Genomic DNA, 21,522 nt, shown 5'->3' with positions numbered 1-21,522 from the left:
TACACCAGTCATATTAAATTGTTCCTCCAGAATCCATTTTCTACAGCTTTGCTCTGCTTTGCATACTGAGAGCAGTTTGTATTAATACGAGAGTGTCAGAAAGAGGGAAATAAGTAGAAAGGAACTGATTTAGATCATGGTGTGTGGGGTTATGGAAAGACGGAGAAGCGGAGAAGGGAGAGTGAGTCGTTGGAAAGCAGTGAAAGTATTAGGAGAGGTGAATGAAAAAAATACAGAGACTGGGGAGGGGTGAGTGACAGAAACAAAGATGGAAAAGCACTAGGAGGTGGGTCGGGGGGTGGGGGGTAGAGTGAAAAGAGGAAAGCATCACTGGGTTGTCACCATAGGCTGAGTGTGATCACCCTCATGAGGCTAATGGTGGTATAACACAGCACAGCCACACATGGTCCACACTCTCCATGATAGTTTTTGAGTAATGCTGTTAATATAATGACATTATAATCATGTGTGAATAATTATCATAATTATGTTATTTAATCCATCCTGCTCTGACTGGCTCGTGTCATTATATTACATAGAAGGTTGTCTTTCTGTGTTTTTGTCTATTTCACACTTTTTTGTTTATGTCAGGATGTTTGTAGTGCAGCAGATACCGGAGAGCAACCTGTTGATGCTGGTGGTGCAAGCAGACTGTGACTGCTCCAAACAGTACCCACCCATCACCCTGGAGCCAGAGGAAGTCAGATATATCCTGTGATGTTTATATTCGTGGCTCACGTGAATCGTGTTCACATAAAGTTTACTTGTTTTAACCTAACTGCAGCATCACCCTGCCTATACACTGAGTCAATCTGGGCACACTTTGTAGACCTACAGTACCTACAGTACAGACTCTTTATTCTAACATGTGTATTAATTAAGCATGCTGGCCTAAATCGTTGTGTTTCTTTAACTGACTCAACCAACCGTACTGTTAAGTTAGATTCCAGGTGTGGGCCTGCCATGTCATATCTTTGAACTGTTTATACTGCGTGTCTTTAGTCGTAATATTTGAATGAGCGTGCAGGAAAACCATACTATGTTTCTGTTGCTGCTCCTTGACCCTGCTGTACATAACTCGTCAGTGAAGTGTGACAGGATGAAGTCTCAAAAGGTTCGCAGACGCCCCGAGTCTTGCCACTCTTATCACGCGCAGGTCAGCATTTCATCACAGCACGACACATCAAAAAACATGTATATTCACACAACCCTGTTACAGCATAAATATTACAATAATAAGTACTATAAAAACTTCTCAAACGTCAAAGCTGAGCGTTTTTTCCTTCTTAAGTTGATGCCTGCAAAAAAACAGACAAACAAAAAAAAGTAGGGACAACCACTGTAAATGTTTTGGAACTGAGGAGATCAGTTGCTGCACTTTTGAAAGAGAAATTAATTCCCATTGTTGGTTGATGTAGGGTTTCAGCTGCTCTGCAGCTTGGGGCCTCTTTTGTTATCTTTTTCTTTTACAGTGCACCAAATGCTTTTATTTGGTGACAGATTCTCACTGTGGGCAAACTACTGTTTTTTTTTTATTTGTAAATGCAGCTACAAAGTGTGTTCTCTGATGAAGGTTATCAGAAGTGTTCCCACTTCCATGCAGCAATTTTGACTAAATAATCTGTGTTTTCAATGCAGAGCTTGAAGAGCATTCAGTGTTGGTTTTCTGCTTTGTCTAGTTTTTCAGAATCTATTTAAAGATATGTTACTGTATATGAAAAAACCACAAGTTCTTTGCAAGTTTACATTATGAAACATTGCTCTTAAGTGAATCACCCAGACTGTTCAACCCTCCCTATCTTTACTGATGAAAAGGTCTCTAGGATGCTCTTTTTACACCTATTCATGTTACTAATTGACCTCATTAGCTGTGAGATATTATAGAACTTTTCTAGTATTTTTGTTGTCTGGCTTGACCATTTTGAGACATGTTACTGGCATCAAATTCTAAATGAGCATATATTATGTTAAAAAATAATAAAATAATTGAATAAATAAAACATAGTTTTGTGCAAAGGTTTTGAGCCACCACTCATTTCTTTATATTTTGTTTCCAAGGAGGCAGACTTTGTTGTCATTTTTTAAGTGGTCATAAGCAAAGGCCTTCCCATTATTCTGACTCAAGACTTTTGCACATTACTTTATTTCATTCAATGTTTTGTCTTTGTACTAGTTTTAATTTACCTTTTCAGAGCATCTTTGTGTTTTTGAAAATGGGGTTGCACATGTGTTTAAACATGCATGCATAAAACCAGCATTCTTCTCTTGTCTTACTCAACTGCTTCTGTGCCCTAAAATGATTTTCTGTTTGAATACATCACATTTTCATGAATGATTGGTAGCAAATTGAAGACTCGCCAGGTGAAGTAATTTTCTGCTTTGTCTCTGCAGGAGAACGCCGATGACTGTGGAGGAGCCTCTTTTATATCTCCGTCAACCTCTGTTTTCTTCATGTGTCTCGTTTTTGCTGCACTTGTTTCCCGATGACGGATAACTTCGCTCTTTTACGCTTCATCATATAAAGGAAAGGATGACAAAAACTGAAATCCTTGAGTGGCTTTTTTTTTTAACTACTGAACAGATTCTGCACATTTTGCTCACAAAGGCGACAGACGCAATCTCTCTTGAAGGACCTTGGATGTTATGAGCATTTGCTGGTTAACTCCAGAGAATTACATTTGAACTAAAAGCTGCAAAAAAGAGAACTTGCTGTACTGTTGTTGCCATGGATACTTTTTTTCATTTGTTATTTTCTTATGCTCCACATTGTATCTCTGAACGAAAAGGGACTGAAGGGTGACGGCTAGCTGTGATGGGTGTTAATGAATAAGAATTAAGGATTCACACGGTACAACATGAAAAAGTGAAAAGAGAAAAACATGCATTATTCACTTCCCATATTCCAATGAGCTGCATATTTATCCACACACATGCATATTATATATGCGTTGGATACATCCAGTAAACACATCTAATGCATTATCTGCAGACTTTATAAATGCAGAATAGCCAGTGAGAAGTGGCCTGCAGTAGGGCGATATAGGGAGACACTGTTGTGTTGCTAATGAGTCATGTTAATAATGGACAAGTTGACACTGGATAAGGTAAAGTAGGCACAATTGGACTCGATGGCTAATTATCTGTGTAAAATGAATATGCAATAAAGTAAAATAGAATGGAGTTGTCAGCCTCTACGGGAACTATGTTTTCACTTTTTATTTCCATCCTATAAATGTATGTTTCTGTGACTATTATTTTTACATATCTGTCTGCCTTTTTTTGTCTTTTGTCTCTCTGTACATACCATAACTAATTATGTATGTCTGGCTAATGGGCTGTAAATGCTGAAATGATAAATGAGCTGAAGATCGTCACACTCTAAAAAGGGAATATCTAACTTTTCACATTAAAACAATGCATACATGCATTTGCAATGTATTTGGCACCAAGGATTTACATTTTTGAAAAATTATACAAATGTTTTTGCAATTAAAAAATATTTATAGTTTTTTTTAATATGGTTTATGAACGCTCTTCTTAAGGCTTTTTTTCTTCATTTAAAATGTAACTTTTATAGCAATGCTCGCTATTATAGCTCAGTCACTAAAAATAAAATGTCACAATAATAAAAATGTAATCTCAGTGTCAATTAGCACTATAAAACTAACTGCATATGATATTTTTGTATATATTTGCCTGTATGTTTTATATTTTGCACTTTTTGCTGAGCACTTAAATGCATTTTTGGCTCTGAGTGTCAGTGTAGCCTTTTCTACACCCATTTTTAATTGTCTCTCAAAGCACACATATAAGTTAAACTTATTAAGTTTCTGAGAGTTAATTATTTAGCTGTCCTGATTTTGTTTATACTCTCCATGGGTTGACTTTACCACGTCTGTGGCCCTAATTTGTACTGTGTAAATAAAATTATAAATTTGGGTTTTGTTGTTTATCTTCTTTAAAAAAAACTTGAGTAATTTATTTTGGCCACATAAAGGCAAATTGATAACAGTTATCAAAATTAGGACTTTACTGGTAAGTGGATTCAATCCTTCAGTTCTGTCTACTGACAACCTGAGATTTCTTTTTTTTTTTTTTTAAATATATATAAAAGAAATGACTCTGACTGGAATTTTAGTGATAGTCAAAGCTTTGTACTCATTCATACTTTGAAGTTCTTTGGTTTGAACGCATAAAATCCTGTCAATTCATCACAGGTCTAGCACAGATAGACAGAAAACAAAGAAAATCTACGCTCACACCCAACTTAAAATCCCCAGTTAAGCATACACGTCTGAGTACTGTGGCGGGATCCCAGAGCATCCAGAATAGCAAATGAAAAACATAAAAACATTATATAGAAAGGCCCCAGCGGACCAGGAGGCACAAAAGAGGAAGCTTCTTGCTTTCAAGTGACACTGCTAATCACTGCATCTTCATACTAATAAAATATATTTAATTTGATGTGTAAAAGAACCAGTTTCAAATACCACCGGTAGACACATGGCAGGTTTAGGGAAGATTAATTCATCCTCCTGACCACCAATGCAATATTAGCATTATTTTTATTTTATTTTTTCTCTCTCTAGTGAATTGTCAATTAAAAGTTCTAAAATTGCTGCATTCAGCCTCTTCCTTCACAGCTCGTTCGATATTATTTAAATACCTAAGCAAGTAAACTCCAGACAAATATGGTAATGCAATGTTCCGAGTTTCACTCTGAAATCTATACCACTCAGGGGTTCCGATACGACAGCCTGGCAGTTTTGGTGACCAGATCCCAACAAACTAAACATGGGGCAAAGACTGTGTTTGTCTAGGACAAAGTGGAAAACATTAACAATGCTGGGGGAGGGGTACCCCACATATATTATATTCCAAGCTCTCTTGTTCAATAAATACAGTAGCGATTAAAAGAAAAGCATGAGTTTGTCCTATGGCTCACACACAACAGTCTTTATAATCTCCTGTATTCTCAGTAAGGATGTGACGGTAGATTGGCATAGTTATAACACACATATATTCTGTGTCTCTTCACATTATATTTTCTCCTGTGTGAAACTAAAAAAAAAAGACAACTGTATTTCTCTGTGTGTCATTTTCTTTGTGGTAGTTTACATCATCATTCAAACTCTGCAAAGCCCTGGAGGTTTTGATCTCTTTGAACTTTCCCTGATGACTATAGCATTGTAACAAAAAGCAGTTTATTGTAATAGAAAGTCTTCCCTTCATATAATTGGGTAAAAGCCAGACTTGAGAATATCCTCAAAAGCAAGTAAATTGTGGGACATTGTCTCAAAGCTATAAAAAAAATGGTCCATATAATTAAAACTGATGTCACACATGCTATAAATCATAAGTAAAGCAAGAGGATGTATAAACATGTAAACTGTTTAACAAGTTTTGCTTTTTTAACACGGTGGGCTCTTGTTTCACAGTCAGTGGTAACTGCAACAGATTTTCCCGTGGTCTACACGGGTGATGTTGTAATGAATGAAATTAACCAGCGGGGGCGCTCGTTGCCTGTCTTCTTTTCATTGTTTGTGGTGTACCGTCGTTGTAGTCTGCACCGCAGGCGGTGAGAGCTGCTAGTCAGAGGAAAATGGCGGACGGTGTGGATCATATCGACATCTACGCCGACGTCGAGGAGGAGTTTAGCCAGGTAATAAATACATATTTTCCTACCTCGCTTATAGGTGTTAATTTTTTTAATATCTGTATAATCTGCTATCTTTATTATAACCTACAAAGTGGCGAGCTTTTGTGGCTAAAGAGGCTCTCTGACATACAAGGCCTTTTCAACATGCTGCAAGCCTGCAGCCTCTGCTATCGGCGTGCTTTGCAGACTTTTGTTTGTTCGTGGGGTTGTCGACATTTAACATGACTTTTCATGTATTTAGTAATTAATATGCACGCTGCAGTTGTTTCGTGATGTGCGTTGTTATTTATTCAAGTAAATGCTAAATGCAGCCGTCTTCACGGCGTAGCTTGTGTTCAGGCCTTGGCATGGTCGCCAGTGGCGGGCTAGCAAGCCAAACAAACGCACTTTCGTTAGCGAGCTGACATTGACTAATTCACAGCTATCACGCTGTCATGTCTAGTAAGTCTTTAATTTTTTCAGTTGATAAAGAGAAGTTTTAAGCTAAACCGAACGCCTTTAGGCTCTAAGGTTGTGTAAACATTTTCCAACCGACAATGGTCAGGCCAATAACTGACGATAGGCGAATATATCGACGATAGGCTATCGTCGATATACTCGTCCAGTCGCCCAACCTTAGTAGGCTCTGAATAGTGTAATAAACACGGCATGTTGTTAGCATGGATTAGGTCAATGTTGGGGCTATTCAGAAGATATTTTTATCCACACGCCCCTTTTCTGTGACAAATCTTTTAATTTGTCCCAATTGGAGCAATTGTTTTCGCACAGGGTGCATAAATAAACCACTTCAAATTAATTTGATACGGATATAAGTTCTACGAAGCTTGCGACTGTCTGCTGATCACAAGTTTATGCTGTTTTTTCTTTCTTTCATCACCTAATTTATGTCTGCATGCTCTTGTAATTTGAACCCTTAGCATTTGTTGACTAATAGCTCCTTTAACCTCTAAGATTATCAGTAATTGGCCGTTGTGCTTTGCAGTGTCTTTAAATTAGGATAGTTATATCAGCCATACTTTCTATCTGTGGCATTTTACACAGTGTTTATGTGTGGATTATAAAATGTGATCGAAGTATTTAAAAAAAAATCTTCTAACACTTTGGTCATTTTAGGAGTCTTGCCAACTATACTATATTTAACACCACAAGTAACGTTTATGATTATTATTATCATACTACAATCTGGATACACTGTGAAGCTTAGCCATAAATTGACTTTTCCTGGTCAGCATAAAGCAGTTGCATGATCCTAGCGTTATTGAACTTGAATTGATTCAGTAGTGAATTACATCTTTTTAATGAGTGCTGGTATGTTTTTCTGACAACTGCCTATTGCAAAAACAGTTAAATCAGACTCAATTCAGTGGGAATTTTACACACCTGTCACAAGGAAACCTTTTTGTACAATGTGATGGTGAAAACCAATATCGGTTTGCTATTCTGGTGTTGGTGAGGAAACTGTTTCAGAATTAGATCAGACATAGACGTTGATAAATTATATCCTTGGTGTTAATAACATCAAATCATTATCAAGCTCTAGATATTAAGTGCTTCACTGATCTGTTCTTGCATTCTTAATACAGGAAGCTGACTACCCAGTTCATGAGCAGATCGACCTGTATGATGATGTAATATCCCCATCAGCCAATAATGGTGATGCTCCAGAAGACCGGGATTACTTGGATTCACTGCCAGCCCCAGGTGGCACAGAGGGAGGGAAAAGCGCCCCGCCCAACGTGGTGTACACCTACACTGGAAAAAGAATAGCCCTGTACATAGGAAACCTCACATGGGTGAGTGTCAGATTGTCTAAAAATTGGACTCACAAATTTAATTGTGATCCATACGTGACACCATTTTGCTTGGGGTGGTTTTTGCAGTGGACAACAGATGAGGACTTGACAGAAGCTATCCGGGTGATAGGCATCACAGATGTGCTGGAGATAAAGTTCTTTGAAAATAGAGCCAATGGCCAGTCAAAAGGGTGAGGTCTTTATTATTTTATTTCTGTGACACAGTTGCACTAAGTCAAAGACTATGTTAAGTATTTCGTATTAGGAGTACAGGGTGGGATCACACTGAGTCATTTTTATGATTATATTACCACAAGGCTGCTGTTTCTAAAGACATAAATATATTCTTCATTGTCAGTGACCTTGTTTAGATATTACTATCAGCTCAGAATTTCACAGTGCATTGACGTTTATGCGATCAAATATCTGACTGTATGCCCTCTGCGTGTGTTTTCCAGGTTTGCTCTGGTGTGTGTTGGTTCAGAGGCATCCTCCAGAAAGTTAATGGAGCTGCTGTCAAAGAGGGAGCTCCATGGTCAGAATCCCATTGTCACACCATGCAACAAGCAGTCCCTCAGCCAGTTTGAAATGCAATCACGCAAAAGTAAGTAGGGCAAGTGTGCACATGGTTTATTTATCCGAAGAGATCAGTACTGGTTAAAGGAAGTTATGTATAAAATTTGCACATGTTGGAATGTGTGAGTTATTCTGAAGATGAATATATTTGACTACCCAATACATCACATATGTTACATGACCCGTGTTTAATCTTAGCATATGTATGAACTAATACATGTAATTTATCCTTGTTTCTGTCTCTTAGCCAGGTGCACATATTGATTAATGATTATGTATGAAATGAGTTTATATTTTATCTTTTCACAGGTACCCAGACAGGCCAGATGTCTGGGGAAGGAAAGGCTGGTCCTCCTGGTTCTGGACTCCGTGGCGGTTTCCCCATGGGCAGCCGAGGGAGAGGCAGGTTCCCCGGACCACCTGGCCCCGGAGGAGACCGCTTCCCTGGTCCTGTAGGGCCTGGGGGTCCTCCACCACACCTTCCTGGTTAGTTTGGAAAGAAGTGTTGGTAGTATGGGACAACACTCAGTTACTTGATAAATGAACATTGATATTCAAAAATTCATCATCAAAAATAAATTAGGGGCAGAAACGTTCCAAATCAAGGGGTTGGGTCGTTTTTAATGCTGAGTGGGTTTAATACCAAAATAAGTTTGTTCTTCAACCACATTTCAGAGGGATATGTAGTTGAATTTGAGGTGGATACATTTGTTTTTGGGACTTGGCAGTCAAAACGAGTTCATGGGTGGATGTGTTGTGGATATAAGCAAATCCATAAAGACACACAGCTCACAAAAAGTGCAACCTGTCATGTATGGATCCACCACAGCTGGCAGAGGTTATGTTAAATCACATATTGAACTTTGTAGGTCAGTTTATTTCTGTTCAGTATTGTTGACTGTGTGATGATTTAAAAAAAAAAAAAAAAAACATATAATGTTACAGCGCAACAGATTTAAAGTCACAAGTGTTTTAAAAACTTGGACGTTCTGCTTTCTGTCTGGCAGTGCTGCCCAGGTAGCACAGTCCAGGCATTGCTGTTACTCACACTTGCATGGGATCATGGCTCATCTGATCTAGTATGTTTTTTACTATTGCGGGATCTTTCATCTCTCCCTTGGCAGGGCTTTCTTTGCATGTTTCCTTCTTTGTCTGGTTTGAATTTTTGTCTCGCTTAACCTCAAGTTGAACAGTTGATCCTTCTCATGGTGTGGTTTCCTGCTTGTGAAAATTTCCAGCACCATTCCTTTACTTAGAGGTTTTCTCAAAGCTTGACTTGGTACGCTGCCAAACTTACCTCTTTACAAATCTTGGCTTGGCTGCTTTTCGGAAGCAGTAAGAGAATGGAGTAGCAGGCTGTTCTCCATTCCCCTTTTTCATATCTCTTCTTTTGCTTAGTGGCTGGTGCCCCGTCCCGCTGGGCTGCAACAGGCCTTCAGTTAGCAGGTAGAGGTTTCTGAAGGGAGGAGTTGTGATTGGTTTGCTTTTTTCCCCATTAGGCTCGGGCATGAGACCAGATCTGGTTAGGCACCAAGATGGCCCTCTGATGGATATGAGTTTCAATCCCTTCCAGCCGGGGGGCAGGAACGGGAGCTGGCGTAGCAGAGGTGAAATACCTCGATTAATCTAATTGATTTATTAGATGGCCTTATAATCCTAGTTTTGGCTTTTTATTGACAAGTTAAACTGTCACATTTACTGCCCCAAGGCAGCTGATCTTCATTGCTTACTCTGAATCGACAGTTTACATTATTTGCCCCACATGTGACAGCATTTTAAATTTTAAAACATTTTTACTGAAAGAAATAAACATGTGCTTTGTTCTTTTGAGCAAAAGTCCATTTCAGGTAAATTAGTTGTTTCAGGTGGCATAATTCTTCTGGAAGGTTTGTAATTGATGTAAAGCAGTCAAACTCCTTAGTTCCAAATTGCAGTTTATACACTGTATATACTCTCTTTAGGGCTTCTGGAAACTTATAGCAGTGCATCTTCTGAGTCAAGTGTTAATGAGAAGGGTCCAGTCCAATACAAGGCCTTGTTTAATTAAAACGGCAACGCCTGCTTGAAACTATAGCTTCTCATCTGTTCACTTTCCTTTTGATTTATTTTTCAGTGTCATTTGTGACCTTTTTTCGTCAATTGTTGTCCTGTGCAGCAATGGCTTTCTTTCATCTCTGTGTCACTGTCCCTGCTTTAAATTGCCATTTGGTACCTAAAGGTATCCCTGTATAAAAGTTACATGGAAAAATACAGGCTGCCACTAGACTTCAAAAATGAGCCCACAAATCGACTGTGCCAGTATACATTTTATGTTTTCAATCTGCCTGTTACTTGTTCTTGTAGAAAAAGGTGGAGAGCTCAGTCTGTGTCATTCTAGACAAGAATTTTGGTTTACTGGAGCTTACTTCTTTCATGTTCTTTTTTTTTTTTTTGTCTTTTTTTGTTAATTTGCTGTTTTTCTAGGTGGCATGCAGGGACCTCCACGCCCCCCACCCGGTCCACCAGGTCCCCCAGGACCTCCACCTCCAGGCCAGGGTCTTCCACCTCCCCTGGCTGGGCCTCCAAATCGTGGCGATAGGCCTCCTCCACCTGTTCTCTTCCCTGGGCAGTTTGGCCAGCCACCACTGGGACCCCTGCCTCCAGGTCCACCTCCTCCAGGTTATGGCCCTCCACCTGGTCCCCCACCTCCTCAGCAGGGCCCACCCCCTCCAGGACCCTTCCCACCCCGTCCTCCTGGACCTATTGGCCCCCCTATGGCATTGGCTCCACCACCACATCTGCCAGGTCCCCCGCCAGGTGGCCCACCACCAGCGCCGCATGTGAACCCTGCCTTCTTTCCTCCCCCTGGCAGCAACAGCATGCCACCCAATGATAGCCGAGGTCCACCGGGACCAAATGACCCATACGGCCGCCCTCCACCATATGAAAGAGGAGATTATGGGCCTGGAGGCCGGTAAGAACAATTAGTGAGAAGAACAACAAATGAAACCACTATATATACACATTCAATATGGGGTTCTTGTTTGTGCTCAGGTAGCCTAGAACTTGGATACTATGAATTAGTTGCTTGGATTAAAAATAAATTATTGCTTGATCCTTTTTTTCTGTTATTTTTTTAGGGACATGGACACATCACGGACTCCTCTAAGCGAGGCAGAGTTTGAGGAGATCATGAACAGGAACAGAGCCATCTCCTCCAGTGCCATATCTAGAGCAGTTTCTGATGCCAGTGCAGGTGAGGCAAATGGTGATATATTTCCAATACATTTAAATAAGTGCATTTACATGTTGTCAGTAAGGGAAAAATTAAAAGAAGTAAAAGAGCCCTGTGATAGACCAGTGTGTACCCCGCCGCTTGCCCTATGACACCTGGGATAGGCTCCGGTCCCCCTGCGACCCTGATAAGAATGAGTGGAAGAGGATGGATGGATGAAAAGTTTACTCCACTGTTTTCTCTTTTTAGGTGATTATGGCAGTGCTATAGAGACTTTGGTGACAGCCATCAGTCTGATTAAGCAGTCCAAAGTGTCCGCAGATGACCGCTGCAAGGTCCTCATCAGTTCTCTGCAGGACTGTCTCCATGGCATTGAGTCAAAGAGCTATGGCTCTGCGTCAAGGTAAGCCTGTTAAATATTACACTGAAACAGGTAGTTAACATACTTGTGGACTAAAAGAAAATGTAGGTATTTGCCCTTTATTAAAAACTTCACAACTGTAAGTTGATGTTTGTTTGTCTCTGCAAGGCGAGAACGTTCCAGGGAACGTGACCACAGTCGCTCAAGAGAAAAGAGTCGACGACACAAATCTCGTAGCCGCGACAGGCATGAAGACTATTACAGAGAACGCAGTCGGGAGAGAGATCGTCATCGTGAGAGGGATCGGGACCGTGACCGGGAAAGAGAGAGGGAGAGGGAATACCGGCACCGTTAGCCGGAAAGGAGGTGGGTACCAGTTTTAATTTTTTGTGTATTTTTCAGTATCTTTGTCTTAAACTTTGAGGCAAACTAATTTAGGCTCAGACGGCATGGCAGAAACAGAAAGTGGCACAGTTGAGATTTAAAGTCTTCTGTTTGCACACCTCCTCTCATTGGATTCATTGGCTGTAGATAAATCCCAAAGCCAAATCCTACTTACACCCATCTAACGGTTAAACATCTGATAATGGATGTTATCATCAAAATATTAATTTATTGCATGAGGAGAGGAAGAGGTAGGCAAAGAAAAGGCTTTCAAAACTCAGTCCTCTGTCTTCAGGTAGGTATAAGGTAAGTCAACTTAAACCATATTTCTTCAGTGGTAATCACAATTTCTATTGTCTATATTGTGTCACAAAATGTGCAAAATACACACTTGATGTATTCACTTTGGCACAGTGAAGTCTGTAAGTGTTGTATCTACGCTGTAGTCCCTTTGAAGTGAGAAAATATAAGTCACTGGATTTCTGGATGTATTTTGTACTCTTTGGTCTGCAGGCTTCAGAGGCTGGTAAATTACAAAGTTCACTGGTTGCTTTGGATATTACAACAAATACATTTTTGAAAATAAAAGTTGTATGCACCTGTGCATGGCAAGAAAATAGCACATGTTACCTGTTGATGATTTTTGCAGTTACTCTTTTTATAAAATTTAAAGGGTTTTTACATCAATAAAGTAGAAATTATCAGAATTTTGGCTTTTACCAGGAACTGTGGCAAGTGGACCAAATGTGCCTGACTTTTATTATATCAACACTCAGAACTGCCATATTAATTATATGTGAATTCCCAAAGTTTGGTTTATCAGTGGACTTGTACTGGTCGCTTCAATCCTGATTGGCAAGATTTGGGTGTCACAATACTGTACAGCCATTTTTACAGTATTTCGTACCAATTAAGATTTTATATGGTCTGTTGAGATTGAATTGATTACACTGTTCACCTTGTCAGTAGTAGACCAATCTACATTTTGTAAATGTTTCATTCATAGTGTTGTACATATCCCAGTTTTAGTGTGTTATTTGAAAATATATCATTGTCCTGTGATATTTCAGAGAAGTTAAACATTTATCAGTGTCAACATCTTATGACTTTTGCCCCCTCCCCTCAAAAAAAGAAAACAAAAAACTAATGTCATTGTGCCATATCTGCATGACAGTAATATCACCTGACATTTCACCTGTGTCAAGTTGAATGTTTTTATTGCATAGTGTTTGCTCACTTTTGTATAATTGCACCTTAACTTAAGATGTTGAGGTGAAGTGGAGGAGGGAAAAATGCCTGTCCCCTTGACTTAATGATTTGTCAAAAAACATGTTACTGCATATCGAAATGCTGGTGTGGTTTTTACACGCAGTGTCACATCTAATCATTTTTGAAGGCAAAGGTCAGCCTGAATTCAACAGTAGCTGAAATCAAATTGTTTGCAGAGTCTGTGTAATGAGAATTGTTTAATATTTCAAATCTGTGCATAATAACTTGCATTATCATACTATTATGTTGACACACAATTTTTTTTAAAAAAGTGATTTAAAATTAAAGGCTAGCACAAGCTTAAGAAAAACCAGTGTTTCCAGATCCTAAGCTCTTTGAGTCTGTGGAGCTCCCCCTGAAGGTTACACTGGAGTTTTTTTTGTTTTAATTTAATTTTTTTTAGGCCGTTGTGGCGTTGACTCGCAGTAATATAATTTCTGCATATGGACTGAAGTGGAGATCTTGCTGTACTATTAAAATGCTTTTATGCTAGTTGTTAAAATAGCACAAGTGTTCAGAAATGGAGTATATTCAATACAAGTTACATATATCCTCCATGTGCAGTCAATGTTAGACCTATCATAAAGGACTCCTTGTCTGTAACCATAACTGAAGCACAGCTGTGGTCACAGCCACTATCAGGCTGACAGTTTGTCTTCCAACAGCTTCAGTTTAAGAGCTCCTCTAGTTTCTGTAGTAATGAATACCTGTGCCTCTACAGTCACAACTGAAAGTCAACTTACTGGTGTAGTGGTCAAAATTAGTATAATGCGATTTCATAATAGAGTTTAGCTTTTTTTTGTTTTTTTTTTTTGTTTTTTTTACATGGATCAGAGAAAACATTACTGCGAGAGAACACAAACCTAGTCCAGGAAAATATTCTCAGTGTTAACCCTTAGAGGGCTCTGCATGATTCAGGTAAAGAAAGTCATAATTTTATGGGAGAACTTGTACTGGTGCATAACATTCATGACAGTGAGTTAGGCTTCAGCATCGAGTTTAATCGGTCGTCCAATTTAGCAAAGTGATCATGCAGGCATGTGAGATTTTTGTCTATTTTTTTTTAGTATTATATGCAAGCGAATTCAATTTTAACTGGTTGTAGATGCATTTATCTGAACGTTCTTATTGCCAGCTTGCACTTAAAGTTGTTGATACAAAAATCATTAATAGTGTATTGCTCTTAAATGATTTGAGTCAACTATTTTAGGCTGCCTTTCTGCCCTGTGCTGGTTTTTGTCTGGGATTTTCAGAGTCAGGGTTTCACAAGTCGTAATGTAATCTCTTTGTGAAGATGCTTTCTTCCATTGCTTCAGTTGCACATTGAATAACCTGCTAACTTGAAAGTTTTGGGGCTTCTTTGGAAATAGTGTTTCAGCCGTTTTAGGTTTTTTGGCTGTCTTTTACTGCCAAAGCTGTGAGATATCTACAGTGTTGCATGTAAAGCAGACTTGAGTAGGTTACGTGGACCCTACAGCATCTCTGTACAGTTGCCCCCGTTCCCAAACAATATCTGTCCTGATTTTAAATGTGCTTTATCCACTGAAGATATCTTCATGTATTTGCACTCAAACAGCATGAACTATGCTCCACCCATTGGAAAGATATTTATATATTCACATTGTTCCCTGTTTGTGTGCCTAGTTCTCTTATACTGGAAAATAATAACTGGGGTGGTTTAACTTATGGAGTTGCTGCATTTTGAAAGCAGCCAAAAGAATGCAACTTAAACTTTAAAGGCAATTTGTCATGTAAATACTGGAGAGTTGTTGAATTTAGCTGTCAGTTCTAGCTTGTTGAGTTGATCTGGTCTCTGTTCCACAAAATTGTTCTTTACATGCTCACGTTTTTCCTGCAAAACCTTGTGTCCACCGGGAACCTCACAACAAAAGATTACATTTTGTCAAATACATAAGATTTTTTTGGTAAATTAACTTTCATTTTAAGTCCAAGTTTTAAAAAAATCAAACTAACAAATAAAATGTAAAAGTCGCTGCTGTCTCCTTTAATAGACATCTTGTTGTCATTGTTGGAGATCCTCTGTGGGCACAAGGCCTAATAGCCTATGGCAATGTGTCAAACACCAAAATGCATTTGAAGAATATTTATAAATTGTTGTTTGCGGTAAAAATGACTAAAGATCAAAATTAAGTGAGCAAAAATGTTGATGGTGAGATATGTCCCAATTTTTCCATTGCACCGTGCCTTTGCATTTCTACTGATATTTGTGAGCTTGTTAAAGAGGAAAATAATTGAGTGCCAAGTACATTGCTCCTCTTCTTGTAGTGTGGCCGTTTGTTGTTTCGAGATATGCTTAACACTGTTTATCTGTTCATGTTTCCATGCAAGAACGCACAGTGTTTGTACCAGGCTTGAGTTACTTTTATGCTTTCTCTTCAGCCTGTTTGTAGGTGTATGTGTGCTGGGGGGTACGGCCCTAATGTCCAAGCTATTTACACATGTCAAACCAGAGTCAAACAGTTTAGGTTATAGCTAATCAACCAGCCTTCATGTCCATAACATGGTTGAAATATAATTCATGTCCTTAACTTTGGCCAGAATGTAGAACAAGAAAATGTTTGACTTTTTAGCTGAGCTAAGGCAAATGGACATGGTTTTAGTTCTTAATATTTAGCCCCACAGTTACTAGAGTATATAGCACATGAACTGTTAGTTGGTGAAAAAGAAGATGTGTACCTTTTTCATACCCAATGAGCTCTCTGTGAGCAGTTTTCTGAAATGTCATACACACATAATTAATGACAGTGAAAGATTAGATGGCAGTCTATAAGCTAGGCAGTGGTAAGTGTTGGAGCAACCTTATTTGCCGAGCCTTTTGTAGCACATGGCCAAGTTAGTGGACTGAGACTATTTCATGGACTGCTTGACCCTGGTTTGGCTCTGTCCCGTTTCATTTCCATTCTGTATTAACTGACACACCTACTACACATTTTAAAGTTTTATATGGAATATAATGAACCTGACATAAATGATTTATTAGGTTGATAATTTAAATGTTTCACCCTTGAGAAAAGTTCAGTTATGTCAAGTGTGATGGTGGGAGGAGTACTGAGATGTGCAATGTGGCTGTTAGCTCAACTGCTTTTGTCTGCAGGCATATACTATGTAAAGAAAACCTTTCAGATTATGAAACCTATCAAATTTCATTATGCATTTGAATCCATTAAACAATGTAAAAAAATCGCCTGTACTTGCTTGAATTTTGGTGTAGATACCAGTTCTATTTGGCTTCATTTAAGCGTGTGAAGCAAAATCTCTTAATCATGGTTCAGTCATTTTAATGTTGAAACAGCAAGTTTGAAATGACTTTCTTTATCACAATTTTTGTCATTTCATCTTAAAATTTGTACAAATTTTTGGTAAGGTGCTTTAAATTGTGTAGAACTGTAATCCCACTGCTGCTGTCCTTTACAATTATGGTTAGAGGTAGCCTTTTCTGACTCCTGTACTTTGCATGCTCAACTTTGTCTATGCAAAGCATTACAAGCACAAAATATTCCATCTTCCTGACTTTGACCATGTTTGCGACACCGTAAAAATCACACTGTCATATTTTTTTTCTGTCTTATTAAAACTCTTGGTGTGCTTGGGCAGGAAAAGTTTCACTAGATGTGCCGTATGTGCTTTTTCCTTCATAGCTGTTTTTTGATGGATGACTGTTTTGGTCCTTTGTCTTTTCACTTTAATATACAGCTTAAAAAAATTGCAACCATGGTTTTCTCTGGTATTTGCCACAGTGAGTAAAATTTTCAGTGTACCCCGTTATGTAATCTGCTGGTTATAATGAAAAATACTGAAATGTTTGAAAGTGATTGAAAGGTAAATCCCTATTGCTATAGTTAAAGACTTAACAAAGGAAATAACCTTTTAGCTCAGGTCTTCCAATAAAACTGCCTGTAAGTTTTAAAGGTTATTTATTTCTGTTTTCTGCACTTTATAGTCCTCTGAGAGCCAAATTAATTGAAACGCTATAAGTAAGACTTGATACTTAATGTTGATGCAGGTACACCATTTAATAATATTGTAAACAAGACGAAATGGTCATACACAATTTGGCCATTTAGACACAATAACCATCGTCCCTATTATCCATCCCGGAATTTGTAATTCTGTAACAGAACAAACAAAATTGCCCCAGGTATTTAAATGCATTTACATATGGTTATCAATATTTTTATGTCTAAAAGAGTTACGTGCCACATGCAAACATCTGTACATGTATATACGTGTATATGCATGTACATACTTTGAAATCCATGTTTCTGTAGTTGCAGGGCAGACTTGACGAAAGATTGAAATACTTTTCTTTGTGTGTGTGTGTACATACTCATAGAGTTCAATTTAAGTTCTTGAATGTTAGCTGTTGAACTGTGCATGATATGTTTCTGTGTCTGTGCTAGGGTTGGGGACAATACACAGCCAGCAGAGTGTTAAGAGTAGCAGTTAATTACCATAGTGTCAGTTATGCCACGTGTAAGAGACTTCTCTGTCCACACTGCCTTTGTTCAAGTCATTTTATCTTAGCAAACTCCAAGCTCGTGGCTCAGAGTGACAGTGAATTGAACCCAGCCCTGGTGTAAACTTTGTGTATGTAGTTTAGAGGTTTAATGATGAGTGGGGAAAATGTTCACTGTTGGGCTGGCTCCAAACCAAACTCCACCCTTCGTTTTGACACCTTTCAGCTTACGAGGATCAAGGATGGATGGAAGGAAAAGGAGGAACTCTTTCAGTGCACCACTCCCTGCCCTCCGTGCATGACCGGACAGGAACACAACTACCATCACTTCCTCCACCCCCTTCATTTCTCCTCTCCTATCCTTCTCCACCCATCCTTCTCTCTGTCTGTTGTCTGCCTGGTTTAAGAGCAGCGGATGGAAGACCCTGACCTGTGTAAGGCTATGTTATCCAAACTTCTATACTCATGGTAACTAAAGATGACAAAAGAATCTTTCCAAACAGCTCTTTTATTTTTATGATGTTTTATTTGACATGAAAAGTAAGGGTGATGCTTTTTTGCGACTTATAAATAAATAAATGGCCTGCACGATCTCCAAATAGAAGACACAAACATTACACCCTTTTGTTGTTGTTTTGTTTTTTTTCTTGTTCTTTGGCTCGCTGTATTGTGTGTATATACAGTTTAGAGATCAGTTTTTATAAGGTATGTGCTTGATGTTTTCTCCCCTACCCTCACTCTCTCGTTCTCATTTATTCTTTTCATGGCTAGTACGTTTGTAAATGTCTCTGCTTTTTGATTAAAATTAGATGGTGTTGTAATAAAAAATGTTTACTGAGGTACACTCTGCATTCAGTGAATTCCTCTACATGTTTCGTTCATTTATATTAAATGTATATACTGACTTAGATTTTTTTATTATTATTTGTTTTGTTTTGTTTTTTTACATTGGTAAATGGTAAGGATGTAGTCACTTTGGTTTGTTTTTATCTTATGTTGCATTGCGTAGTCAACATGCTAAACCAAAAAGAGAAGACCCCGCTGTTTGGAATGGTTTTTGATGGTGGGTTATTTTGTAATTCCGCTGAATAATTATCACTGAAACACCGCATGAACAAATTGTCTTTCACTTCTGTCATATAATGGATTTAAAAGCAGATTTTAATTCCAGCAGCCTTCATAGTTGAAGCTTGAGTGCAAGTGTTTATTCCTTAATTGGGAAGTATGAACCAGTTTTTTGTTATATGCCTTTCACTTTAGATGTTACATGTTTTATGTATTTGAATTTTGAAGGCTTTTTCCCTTTTCCATGATAGATTTAAATAACTAAACCATGAACAAAATGCGTTTTAACTTGTCGGTACAGTGTAAAACATTCTGCCACCTGTCATTTTTAATGTTTTGCATGTTTGTCGAAATGGACGGACAGCAATTTGTTGAAGCTTTTAGGGGGTTTTTGTTTTATTTGTTTGTTTGTTTTTCATGTAAGGTTGGGGAAAATAGCAATGACTGGTTTAGCTTTTACTCAGTTACTTTTATTATAATTTACAATTATTTTAAAAAAAATAATTGTAAATTACATTGCCACAGCTTTCCCAGCACACGATATAACACAATTATACCACCAGTTTTTAAAATGTGAGTCAGGAAATTACAGGTATGTTGAGGTTTGATGCTGCAGTGTGTCATCGGGTGTCTTAAATGCAAATCAATATGAATAGAGCGCAATAACATGGTGCTTTTGTATGGTTTTTAACGAGAACAAAGTTGCATGCAGAAAATGTAACACATTTTTGTGAAATTATCGCCATTGGTGAAATTTTTAATTTGCTCCCAAAAAATCTGAAACTTGTGTTCGCACCTTGTCTTTGGGGGGGATTCTTTTAATAATGTCATTTCAATTTCAGTCCGTAACAATTTAGAAAATGCCTTATTTTCAAACGTAACCAGTGAATGTAGAGATTTTGGATTCAGAATCATAGCAGGAATTTGAATGACAGGCTGTGCAGGAAACAGTACCAGCATCTTTTGAAACCATCATCTTGCTCTTGAAGTGTATTTTTTTTTCAGTATACTTCAGAAAGTGACTTATTGGGGAATGTAAGTGCCTTTGCTCCGTATCCTTGCAGATTCACTGGAAGTGTGATGTAATGTAAACAAAATGTAAATTGGATTTTGATATTAAAAAAAAAGAAAAAAATGGGACCTTTTTGAATATAATGATGCTATTTCTGAACAGTTAGTTTAAAAATGTTGAACGTTTTAAGGCCCTATATCGTGTTTTAATGATATTGGCTAAATTTTATGTTAGTTAGTTGCTCTTTTTCCTCATTTTATTTCCTGCTGATCTGTTTGGGCAAAATACTATACGTGTTCCTTGTTTTCTTTTTTTTTCTTTTTTAATTCGTTTTTTATTTTAATTATTAAATTATTTCTTTAGTTGTGCATTGAATTTGGTAACTCCAATGGAGTTCTGCCCTGGTCAAGCTAAGCAGAAGTGTAGCCCTCCAGAATAAGAGCATTTGTACAGGAATTTGGTTTCATTTTGTTTGTGTTAGCTTTTTTTCCACAGTACGAAAAGGTAAGTGATTTTTAGGTCTACAAACACAACCAGTGAAGAAACAAGAAGTCTGATCGACTGCAGGAGTCTTTAAACTGCACAAGCAGTTGGAAAGTATATACATATGTATTTATGAGTTTTCAGTATTTGTATGAATAAGATGTTTTCATTAACTGCTAGTTACGCTGGTTTCTAGGTGCTTGATTTTAAAATCACACTTGTCTAGTAAAGACAGTAAAGATGTTTCTGCTACAAATTCAGGTTAGTTTTTTAAGATGAGTAAATTTTTTGACTTAACAAAAAATGGAAATGAGCTTCCATATTAAATGGTCTCACTTGGCCAAAATACTTGCTGAATTTGTATCACCACTGTAACTTTGGGATTTTAAGTTAAGGTTAAGGTGTATTTCTACCGCCGGTAATGGTTACATGTAGTGGTACATAGCAGGTAAATAGATTATCATTTGCTCTCAAAGAATAAAGTTTACAAATTAAGTTTGTTTTGTGGTTCTGTTTTATTTGTGCATAATTCGTTTCATTTTATGAGAAACAAGTGTGGGAAAGGAAACTTTGTTTTGGAGCAATTGCTTAAAAATCACGTATTATGTCCAAAATTATTTTATTAACATTAGGCCAAAACACTTGTTTTGCCTTGGGAGATTGCCAGGACCTCACATCTTAAGTATTAGACCTGAAGGCTTACTTTTGAACAGAATTTTAAGTCCATCCTAATATAATGATAAAGGGTTGTTAAAGTATAAAACGGTATCGGACAGAAGTGCAGAATACCAGGTGTGAGAAGGTTTAAAGATAACCTAAGTGTTAAAACTTCGGTTATCTTAAAACTATTGTGTAAAAAGAATCGATATCCTGCCCGATTGTGAATGTTCTGCTGGGTAAAACGAATACTTAAAATAGCACTGCGTAAGTGATTCGTTTTTTCCTCACTAGAAACGTTGACCGATAAATATATTTTTACACCTTAAAAGTGACGAAAAATCCAGTATAATGAGCAACTGAAAACAGGATTGCTGAAAGTGTTTGCTGTTTTCTGCATTGTCAGTCATGTTAGACATCATCATGTCACTTGAAGAAATATAAAATCACAGAAGCCTAGAGCTAAAAGATTCTGGATTCATTGGCCATAGTTTGGTTGATTTTGTAATGACCGCAAACGTTCTTGTTTCCGCCCGGCCCGGAACCTTAGTGTCCTAGTAGCCTTTCTACCA

The 21,522-nt window shown here is 38.0% G+C and overlaps 2 protein-coding genes across 3 annotated transcripts in view; both read left to right on the top strand.

Annotated features, from left to right (window-relative positions):
* Window positions 1-3,898, top strand: part of cacna2d4a (calcium channel, voltage-dependent, alpha 2/delta subunit 4a) — a 94,968-nt gene extending 91,070 nt beyond the window's left edge. Inside the window, exons 37-39 of the mRNA XM_031726636.2 lie at window positions 592-707; window positions 1,074-1,156; window positions 2,392-3,898. Of these exons, the coding sequence (XP_031582496.2) occupies window positions 592-707; window positions 1,074-1,156; window positions 2,392-2,487 (295 nt within the window). The 3' untranslated portion in view covers window positions 2,488-3,898. The remainder of the gene's footprint in view (window positions 1-591; window positions 708-1,073; window positions 1,157-2,391) is intronic.
* A 1,618-nt stretch (window positions 3,899-5,516) lies between these two features.
* Window positions 5,517-20,788, top strand: cpsf6 (cleavage and polyadenylation specific factor 6). 2 transcript variants are annotated; one of them, XM_031726547.2, is made up of 11 exons: window positions 5,517-5,662; window positions 7,243-7,452; window positions 7,540-7,643; window positions 7,911-8,056; window positions 8,338-8,514; window positions 9,528-9,635; window positions 10,492-10,981; window positions 11,148-11,263; window positions 11,492-11,645; window positions 11,772-11,969; window positions 17,960-20,788. In XM_031726547.2, the coding sequence occupies exons 1-10, from the start codon at window positions 5,603-5,605 to the stop codon at window positions 11,956-11,958; spliced, it is 1,752 nt and encodes a 583-aa protein (XP_031582407.1). In that variant the 5' UTR covers window positions 5,517-5,602; the 3' UTR covers window positions 11,959-11,969; window positions 17,960-20,788. The 2 variants fall into 2 exon arrangements, with proteins under 2 accessions (XP_031582407.1, XP_031582408.1); XM_031726548.2 differs by lacking the exon at window positions 9,528-9,635.
* Window positions 20,789-21,522: the final 734 nt, after the last annotated feature.

This window comes from Oreochromis aureus, linkage group 17 (assembly GCF_013358895.1).
Source record: "Oreochromis aureus strain Israel breed Guangdong linkage group 17, ZZ_aureus, whole genome shotgun sequence".
In the NCBI taxonomy this organism is placed as follows: domain Eukaryota; kingdom Metazoa; phylum Chordata; class Actinopteri; order Cichliformes; family Cichlidae; genus Oreochromis; species Oreochromis aureus.
Note: the sequence above shows the minus strand (reverse complement) of the source record. Positions and strands in the feature narration are given on the sequence as shown.